We start from the raw sequence: 10,968 nt of genomic DNA on the forward strand, positions 1-10,968 counted from the left end.
CCTTTGGTTGTTTGGGATTGGCCTATTTCAACTAGCATGATAGTCTCCAGTTCCATTCATTTACTGGAAAGTATCATAATTTCATTCTTCTTAATGGTTGAGTAATATTCCATTGTGTATGTGTACCATATCTTTTTTTATCTGTTCATGAAGATGGGTTTTTAGATAAAGGGTGAAGGAAGGAGAAGAAAACCAATTCCTCATTTTTTGACTGGAGCTAACAAGAAGTGCCATTTACTGAGATAGGGAAGGCTGGGAAGAAACCATGTTGAAAGTAAATCATATGAAGTTTGAGAAGTCTACCTAAATACTGGGGTGGGCAGGTCAGGAGGTGAGACTGTGCTCCTAGAGAAGGCAAAGTAATGTACCAATGGGAGGCATAAAAGGGGTTTAGAAACTCACCAAGTTTACATTTGCCTTTGTTCGTGAGGCCCTCCAAATTCTTGCTTTCAAGCATATGCAATTGGTAAAATATTCTTTTCTTTTTTATTATTCTTCAGATTTCAAGATGAATAAGTAGCGATTGTAAGTAATTCAAATATACTAAAGTTTACAAAAGGGAAGGAGACTAAATACTCTTGTGTCATTGGAACAGTTCATTGCACACAAAGACTAGTTGTATTTCTTGTGATACATTTAAAAAGCAGTACAGACAGTTTGTGATGGCTAATTATCTTCCCTTCTGTCCATTTTTTGAATAACCTAAAAGTATGAAGGTGGAGTGAAGTTATTTCCAGCATCACACTCAAGTGAACCCGAAAAATGCCTAACTCTGGCTCTGACCAAGGAAGATTTCTCTCAAAAATAGTTTTTCAAAGAAACAATCACAAAGCGTTTACACTTAGAGTGATGGCTCCTAGCCTCACCAGGCAAACCCATTCAATTTCAATACCTCTGGTTGTCAGGAATGAATTTCTTATACCAAGTTAAAATCTTCCAATATTAATTAGGATCTACTAATTGCACTCCCCCCCTTTTCTGGAAAAATAATACATAGTATCTATTCATTATTTTTTGAGGAAGACTGTTTACTACTTCAAAGACAATCATCGTTTCTTTTCTAATTATTGTTTCTCCAGGCAAAACACTGCCAGCTAAGTCTCATCCGAATGCTCAGATTTCCAGCAGTTTCAACCTCCTTGTAGTTCTCCTTGGAATGCTCCCACTTACTCACATGCCCCCAATAATGCTGTTCCTAGAAGGGAACCTCTGATCAGCCTAGGACAGGGTGCTATGTCAGCATTACATTCATTAATGTGAACAGTAGAGATTATAAGGTAATATAACGTGTTTAGCAGCAACATTATAGAGAACTTAAAATGAACTAATATTTAGATCTTTTTCATATGAATTCTGATTTAATACAATGTTACACATTTTGTACATATATGGCTAATTTTACTTGAAGCAACTTGTTGAACTTCATTCATATTCACAATGAATTTTTTTTTTTTTTTGTACTGCGGATTGATCCCGGGGGTGCTTTACCTGTCTGAGCTACATGTCCTCCCCTCCCTCCTCCCTTCCTCTTTCTTTCTTTCTTTCTTTCTTTCTTTCTTTCTTTCTTTCTTTCTTTCTTTCTTTCTTTCTTTCTTTCTTCTCTCTCTCTCTCTCTCTCTCTCTCTCTCTCTCTCTCTCTATTTCTTTCTTTCGAAGGGTCTTGTCAAGCTGCTTAGGTTCTCACTAAAATGCTGAGGCTGGTGGCCTAGAACTTGTGATCCTCCTGTCTCAACCCCACCACCAGGGTTGCTAGGATTACAAGTGAGCCCAACTCACAATGAATTTTTAACTTTTATTTTCCATTTTTTATGTTGGTATAGCACTGGATTTTAACCTCATTTTGTAACCTAATGTAGCCAGTCTACTAATAGGTTTTGGGTTTGGGTGTTATATTTTTATAAATACAATTTCATTAAGCCATCATTAACAAGGGTATCATGCAAAACTATGAAAAATCCCTTACTATCACTCTAATGCAATATTTCATACCTCAGTCTACAGATGCAGCAAATCAAATGCAAAAGGAAATGCAGTTTTGCTCTAAGCTATGTCTATTGAAACCATGCTGGCCTCTATTCATTAATGACTGCAAAGTCATTCACAAATCAATTGCTTAAAGCTTGGTCTGGAATTGTCTCAAACGCTATCTATCTCCCCCTCCTATACATTTAATGTACACTTTTTTCTCAAGTTGAAAAGGGGCGATTTTTGTCTTCAATTACCAATGATAATACCTCCTATTTATGGAGTGCTTTTGACATGTCACATACTCTGGAAGAGCTTTTATGTGACTCCTTCATTCAATCCTCACAAAAACCCATGATCATGAGCTCCCTTCTGCACAACAGGAAACTCCCTAGGAGAGGTTTAAGGAGTTTGCCAAGGGGCACACAAGGAATAAGCTGCAAGCAGTGCTGGGACTCATACCCAGTCTAGAAGATTTCCTGGTCTTAACCACTCAGCAGTTATTCAGCAGGTATTTCTTGTGCATCTGCCAAACACAGGAAATTGTTCTTGGTACCTCAGGAAGGTTTGGCAGCAAGGACATAGTCATCAGATTGCAAATGTTCTATCCATGCCCTAATAAGATACTAATTATCCACCACTCCTATTGCTCCTCTTCTTCTTTCTGCTGCCACTACAGCTTGAGGGCATTTCACTGCTTATTAGCAATCTTGGAGAATGGGGAGGAAAAGGAAAGAATATCTATTTATGTAATGAATGACATATGATAATTTTTCCAAATACTAAGGGAGTCCATTTTGTTATTGTTAATTCTAATCAAAGGTCTTAGATCTGAACACTTCTGGACTAAATAAAAGAACTACCTGGTACTCTCATTTATTAATGAAATGAAATTATGTTACTTTGCTACCCTCTGATCATGCATAACTGATAAATTTAGACTCTGTGTGGGTACCCACTCATTTGCTTGGAAATACAGCAGCTGGTGCCAACTGGCAAAATGTGTATAGGAATGGCAGAGGGTTATGGGGAGGAGAGATTCCTAATTCAGTACATTTTGAAATATACTTCTACTCTCAGATTAAAAATTGCTGCTCTTGTCTCAGCATGTAAATTTGAGAAAATACTTAAATGAAAATACTTTCATTTTCATTAAACTGATATCAGAAGAGTTCCATGCCAAAAAAAAAAAAAAAAAACACCTTATTTTAAAAAACTGATGTTAAATCTGCAAGCATATGGTAGCCCTAGCTCCAAACATCAACTGGTCAGTATGAATGATTCTTTACAGAATCCTGCTTTGTATCCCACATCCTAGGTCTGCAATCTCTCAAGCTTCTGCAGGTTGAGTTACAGGATCCCTATCAAAGAGTCTGACCACATAAAGTCAGCAATTACCAAACCTGTCTCTGCATTCGAATCACCTGAGAAACTTGAAATATATCAATGATTTTGTCCAATTAAGTGAGATTGCACTTTCATTGGTTTGGGGATTGTGGAGGTAGGAAGAACTAAGAACTAGAGATTTCAAAATTTTCTTTCAAAAATTGCATGAAAGATGGAAATCTTCCCCCAAACATGTGTTGTTGTGTTGATGTTGCCTCAAAGACCTTCAGCTCTCCATTATTATTAAAGACGAGAAAGGATATAGAGAAAAACCTTTATACCTAGTATTAAAAAATAAGCGTCTAGGGAGCTGGGGTTATGGCTCAGAGGTAGAGTACTTGACTAGCACATGTGAGGCACTGGGTTCACTCCTCAGCACCCCATAAAAGTAAATCAATAAAAAATAAAGGTGTTGTGTCCATCTACAACTAAAAAGGAATATTTAAAAAAATAAAAACTAAACTTCTACAAAATCACCAGCTTTGGAGCTTGAAAAACTCTGGTTGAGCTTACTAAATATCATTGTAACAATGCACACAAGTAGAAAAGAGCTCATGAAATTTGGACACATTTGAAAAACCATTAGTTATATTTTCTCCAGCTAGACAGTTTCCCATATTAAAGGTCTTCTGGGTTCTTTGATGCCCATGCCAGATTATCTTCGTCATTGTATGTAATATTTTGAATTGTAAGCCCATGGTTAACTTCCAAAGACAACCTTCACAATGTAGGGCATGTGTTTTCCTTTGTGTTTTGATTATTAACACACTAATCTGAAATAGCCACAGAGTCGCTCCTTGACAACACTCTAGTCTAATTCTTTGCACAGCACTTAATAATCCCTGGATTCTTGTTTATTTATTTGCTTACTGCTACCTGTACCAAAGTACCTGCATTTCAAAGTATACTCCTGATTTCATCTCACTCAATGCTATGTCCCTGGCATCTAGAACTGTCAATGAACATTAAATAAATACTGGCTGAATAAATGAATGAACATTCCATTATCTGTCTGTAGGTGCTACACAAACACAGCCATGTGAAAACCACAAGTGATTTCCATGCTGTGTGACCTGGAGCTGAGGGTCTGTACACCTACAAAAGGAGAGAAACAAGATAGTGACCTCAAAGAGGTATTGCGAGAGTTATACAAGATAGCACACTTTAAGGACTTACTACAATATGAGGTGTAAATGAAGAACTCAGTGATGAAACAGTATAAAAATCATATCCTAGAAATGTATTTCTATGACATTTACAGTGGAAAAAAGGTAGTAAGAGAAATACTCAGAAATACATGTTTTTTCGTTATTTAGAAGAAAGCTAGAAATGTTTCTATGGAAGCTTCTTATAGAAAAAAAAGTGCATCAAGCCAGGGTTCAGAGGAAATAAATCCAGACTGTGGTGTGTGGCCTCCAAAAAGGCTTTGAGAGTTATATCCAATGCTTAGTTTCCTCACCTGTAAAATTGGGTAGAAGGTTTGAAGGAAAGCTGCCAAATTCAGAGCTTTTAAGAGGCAGCAAGGAAATCACAAAACATCAACACTTAACCTATAAAAGCAAGAATGGTACAAAGATTGTAATTCTGGCTACATTTGATGAATAAGAATGATGAATAAAAATTTATCTAGTAAATTATATTTGGTCTGTATATTATTTGTATAGCACTCAGATGCATGATCCCAATTCTACACTTAATAAAAATTATCCATTTATTACCCACTTTTTGCAGAAATATTTGCTTATATGCTACATGTTCTCTTTATATGAAAATTTTGTTGTTTGGTTTATTCTAGAACTGAACAAGTTTAAAAGGTATAGATTTGGAAGAAGCTCTCTAAAGAATTTTTTTGCTGAAAAGTTCTTTATTAGGTATTTGCTTTAACTTACAATAAAAAGTATTGTGAGGCATCCATGTACACTGGGTTTTTTTTCTTATTACATGTGGATCAAACATTTCCAGAAATACCATGATGTGTAATGAATTCATCCCTTTTGCCAGCAACTTTATTTTAATAGGGCCCCATTACAGACGATGAATCACTAAACTACGGTTCAGTTTCTTTGAAGTGGACTCTTGCTTCTCCTTCCAAGACCCCAGAAATATGCTGTCTGTGGTCTGAAACTTTCAACTCCATTTGTCAATTCAGGTGCATTGTTGCCTCGGCTGTTAGGTCCACTTGTTTCCTCAGGCTAATTACGAAATCCTCTGCTCTGCCAGGGGGGAGCATACAGCTGAAGAGCATCAGCGTGCATTTGAACACTGAAGCATGTGTCCCCATTACTAATGCACCAAGCATGAAGCCTGGAAAGGTCCCTTCTTCATCTGGAAATTGGGGGGCATCATCCCAAGACTTATAAATATCTCTTAACAAAGCTGCAGCTGAGCTGTATCAGGGTTGCACACTTTCTTCATCTTTCCCTTACAGCTTTCAATTTGCTTTGCAAACATTTCTTTGTTGCTGTTGGCTGGGGTGTGCTTAAAAGAAGCACATCGTTAACCACAAAGAATGCTCACTGTTTTCTGTGATTTCAAATCAGTTCCCAGCACTTCCTCAGAGAGTAGCCCCGGCAGCAATTACTCTGCGGCTGAAGACACTTCTCTGCAGAGAAAGGGTTCCGGTTTTGAGACAGCCAACAAGCAAGGCTATAACAAATGATGACATATGTTTCAGCCTCCATTCATGAGTGCTTTATACCCCCATAGGAAGGGTGAATCCATTTTTGTGCAAATTCAACAGGCACATCCCACAATGCTGCTCTCTTCTCTCCCTCACACAGGCTGGGCATTCATAGCCCAGATTACTTGCCTCAAATGGGCACTCACAGTTGCTTAATGGTTCGGGTGGGGGTGGAGTTGCTCTGTCAAAAAGGGGCAAAGAACAAGGAAAGGACACGGATCCATCAGGAAAATGAGTTGAGCTGATTCACTGTGACAAAAGAGTGAGGTTCCAGAAAACCAAGGCAAAAAAGACAGACTGCTTTCCACATCCAGGCCCCCATCTAGGCTGACCTTCGCAGCATCCTAGAGGGGAAGTTTCCATGCTGCTCCAGAACAATGTATTGGGTAGATTACACCAAGACAGGTTTCACACCTGAATCTTTCTCTTTCTCTCTCTTTTTTCTCCCTTTTGATGTCACCTAGTCACCCACCCTTAGAGGTACTATCCTCAGGCAGGGTCAGAGAGGTTATAAAATGGGCAGGGCAAATTTTCATAATTATGCCAGGCTTCTAGTTTCAGGCTTCTAGGCCAAGTTTGCTGCCTTGATGCAAGGAAATTCAAAATCTGACTTTTTACCTCCATAAGCCTGGACTGGGCTACAGCTAGGCCCTGAGTTCAATCCCCAGTACTACAAAAACTTTTTTAAAAAATAAACTTGTTAACTCCTTAAGCTTACAGGCAAATGTCACACTGCCCTCTACAGGTAGTCTCATTGGATCTGACCCTTAACTAGTGATTGGCCACCACTGAAAACTATGGGGCTGCCAAAGTTCAGAACTCTTACTGGAGGGAGGGTGTGAGGGGAGGAGGCCAAAGGAGTAGGGAATAGGGCAGTGGAAAAATTACCAACCGTTCACCAACTCTTTCATTTTATATATATTTTTATTTGTTCTAATTAGTTATACATGTGTTCACTAACTCTTGAGAGTGGGGGTTTATATGGGGGGGGGAACCAGTGAATAAGTAAACATTGCCTCTCCATTTAACATAATGGAAAGAGAATGGATACATGTACACAGGCACTAGAAATTGGTGGTGTGAAGGAGACTCTGGCAAGTGGTAAGGATGGGTGTGATAGAAGGTATTTTCCAAGGACAGCCACACTAACATATTCCATTCCCATGATGTTAAGGTGGTGTCTGTGCTCCTTGACTTGGTGAGCCTGTGGCAAGAGCAGAAGACACACAGTATGACTCAAAGGCTAAATCATCAATTGCTATTCAGCTTCTGCCAGGGATTTTTTGGAATGTTCACTCCTGGGACCAGCCACTGTGCATTTGAGGATGCTAAAGAGCCACATAGAGAGGCCACAATCCCATCCAAATCCCACCAATAGTGAACATCAACCGCCAGTCAGACATTCAGGTGAGCAGCCTTCAGGTACTTTCAACCACTGCTTTTGGAGTCAATACAGACTGGAGCAAAGAAGAGCTGTCCTCACCGAGCCATGCTCACATTTCAGACCCCTGAGCAAAATAAGGGTCACTATATTAAAAATACTATGTTTTGGGTGTGGTTCATTATACAAGAATCGATAGCCAAAATAATGGGCAAGAGTCCCTGACACTGGACTTGTTTCCTGACACAGAATAAATCTGGTCCAAAAAGAAATAGGATTTTCCTCTCTGTCTTCCATGGGTTTTCATAATTTGCGTTGATTCTTTATTAATCTTAACTTTTTTCATCTTGGCCCCCAAATAGATTGTCTATGGGATATATCGCAACTGTTCACACTTTGTACAAACTGGAATTATTGTCATTATTTAGTAATCAGAGTATTTTTACATTCTCTCTATCTTGTACGCCCTCTCTTTTCCTCTCCTATCCTCCCCTCCCTCCCCTCTTCTCTCTCTCTCTCTCTCTCTCTCACTCTCACACACACACACACACAAACACACGCGCGCGCACACACACACACACACAATATGAATTTCTGTCTTTTCTCAAAAATAAAACAAACAATCTGGCAACATTGAGTTTGCATTCCCCCATAACAGTAACTCACTTGCAAAAACTTTCCCTCAAAGCTGTCTACTATCTGTTGCAGTCTGCCTGGTCCACTCAATCCCATGCCACCCATTTCTCTGCTGACCTCTATAAGCATTTAGGCTATTCAGTCAACCATTCCCTACCTGATCAATTAGAATTTACTCTTAAATACAGTTTTCAAGTTTAGTGCATCTCATTAGAAAAAGAAAAAGAACAATTTAAAAGATCTGAAATTGAAGTTTAAAATTATGTAAAAAAGGATGAAAGAAAATATATGTGGAAAAGGCACAAATGGCATGACTGGGATGTCAACTTGTGTCACATCATATAGCCTGATGCCATTGTCCTTCTGTGGCTGCTGCACTTACATTGATACCCCAGGAACTAAGCCTTTTTCATTGTTCCACAAAAAGTTTGTTTTCACTGGGAGAAAAATTATACAAAATCCAAAGTCATCTAATGAAATCATATAGGTTGTACTTAAGAATCCTATTTATTTTTGGTATAGTTGCTAAAGATGATCTTATCACATATTGTGTGAAGAATCTCAAACAGTATCTAAGGAGAAAACTCAAGCATTGAAAAATGGAATCACATAGCCTGGATGATCCTGCTAGAATTGATATATTTCTTGTATTTTACACTATTTAGTATTTTTCATGTAACCAGAGTTTTTAAGTATTTTAAGCAAACCCTTCATTTAACTGATTAGCATAATTTAATATTTTTAAAATCACTAGAATATTTAAGGAAATGGAAAGGTAAAGGATGTTGGTCAAGTGAGAAAAATCGTTTCTATATGAAAATAAGGATTTTATATCATGAGGAATAAAAAATAAAGAAGAAAATTCATTTTTTTCTTTGCTCATTAAGTATATTGAGAAAGTGCCCAGCTCTTGATTATGTCACAGTGGTATATAATCACAATTTATATATATTAACAATTTATTTTTTAAAAAGTTTCATGTCTCAACATCAATCTAAAAAGCACTTAATTGAGTCTTATGCAATCTTTATAAAGAACCACCATCAATGTGAAAATATTCTGCAGTTTGTAAAGTCTGTTTGTGGTGGTTCCATTAAGGCAAGCTGAGTCAGGATCTTACTCTTAATTGTTTGATATCAAATTGGGTAGACTTTCTAGAAATGCTACTCTTTGACAAAAATAATAGCAAGTTAACTTTTAAACTATGCCTTTTTGTATAATATTACCATAGTAAGATTTCTCATGCCCTCTTCTAGGAACATAAAAGGGTAGTTGCTGGGCCTTATACTCCTCACCCTATAATAGGCTAAAATGGGTATTTAAGTATTGTCTACTTTATATCACAGAAGAGTGAGTCTTTCAGCCCATGAGGACCATGTTTGGGGATAAAATCCTTGGTTCAGAAATTTAAAGCCTGAGATAGTGCAGAAGAAGAAAATTTATACATTAGTGACTTTAGCAGAATGCAGTCCTCATAAAACTTTCTTTTATTGGAGTCGTCGTAGAATAACTAGCTCCTTGGGGAGGAAACAGTGAATTTATGAAAAAAAAAATAGATAATAGGATGGTTTTGAGATTTTATTGCTGTCACTTTATTTTTAGCCAAAGTCAAGATCAGGGGTTCAAATGTGATGGCACCTCAGCACATAGTGGAAATTGAACTTAGAAGTTGGGATAAATTTACTGAGAAATATATTCAGAAATCCATCAGGAATATTGGTTTTCACACTATCAAAGCCTTAAGACAGTGTCAGAACAATTGAAATTTTCATATGGACTTTCTACAAAGGGTAGTGTTTTGAGATCCTTTGTTTAACAAAGAGTGTACATTCACCACAATCCAAAGGTGGTCAGGATCAAACAATGATGTCCAGGAAACCTAACCAGTCAGTCATTCTAATCGTTCTGATCTGTCTTTCCCCTGTGCTTAGTGACACCTATGAATAGGCAGCATTGCTTCTGCACGGCCCCCTCTACCCCCCAAGCAAATCTACAGCAAAGCAAATCAATTCAGTTTGCTGTTTCTTAGAATAAACGTAATTGTGTACCACTTAATAGGGGACTTTGTCTGAGGATCTTAGATAATGAAGGTGTCTGCAGTTTCCTAAACAACACTTGGGATAACAAACTTCCTTAAGCGATTCTTAAGGACCTTTCTTTTACTAATCTCTCCGGATAAAGTAGCTAACATCAGCCCCGCGCCTGGAGGCTCCAACATAGCCAGCAACAGGGACGTTCTGAGATTCCCAACCCTAGACAGCAAGACCGCAAAATACCAAGCTTTCTCCCCGGATCCTCGCCCAGAGCAGTCCCTTAGGTCTCCAAAGTTGGGGGTCCCGCTCCTTTCCCATCCGGAATAAATGGGGATGCTGCGTGGCAGGTGTGTACGTGGGAGATTTATTGAGTGGGAGCTGGGGCAGGAAAGTGTTCAGAGCAGGAAAACTGCCTGAGCTCACAGTGCTCAGCTTCCCGGGGCAAAAACTCCGAACGCAGAGCGCCAGGGAGGCGCGAGCACCGTCCGCTCCGCTGATGCAGAACCTGACCGCGAAGGTGAGAGTGCGCGGGGCTTCAGGGACCCAGGGTTTCCAAGCTCGCCCGAGGCGAGACCCGGTGGCCCCAGGGTAGCCTGCACCCGCGCTCTCCTCGGGATAGGGACTGGACCACCTTGGCGGGGCGGGAGCCGGAGGGAACTCTCTTACCTGGAGGTAGGGTCTCCCGTGGGTCACACCGCCCACGACGATGTCGGCTGCGGCCATGGTCCCGGTGGGCGAGAAGCCGAAGCCCACATAGCCGGCGGTGCGCACCTCGAGGCGGAAGGCAAGCCGGCTGCCCTGCTGGCCCCAGCCCAGCCAGTACTTGCCCTCCGAGTCCAGGACTGTGTGGTGAGGGAAGGAACGGCCCGAGCCCCCCGCGCCTGTCC

At 39.6% G+C, this 10,968-nt stretch overlaps 1 protein-coding gene across 1 annotated transcript in view; it reads right to left on the reverse strand.

Annotated features, from left to right (window-relative positions):
* Positions 1-10,968, reverse strand: part of Moxd1 (monooxygenase DBH like 1) — an 82,194-nt gene that overhangs the window by 70,558 nt on the left and 668 nt on the right. Inside the window, 1 exon segment of the mRNA XM_015501346.2 lies at positions 10,748-10,968. This exon segment is cut by the window's right edge and continues 1 nt beyond it. Within this exon segment, the coding sequence (XP_015356832.1) occupies positions 10,748-10,968 (221 nt within the window).

Source organism: Marmota marmota, unplaced genomic scaffold, assembly GCF_001458135.2.
Source record: "Marmota marmota marmota unplaced genomic scaffold, marMar, whole genome shotgun sequence".
Taxonomy (NCBI): domain Eukaryota; kingdom Metazoa; phylum Chordata; class Mammalia; order Rodentia; family Sciuridae; genus Marmota; species Marmota marmota.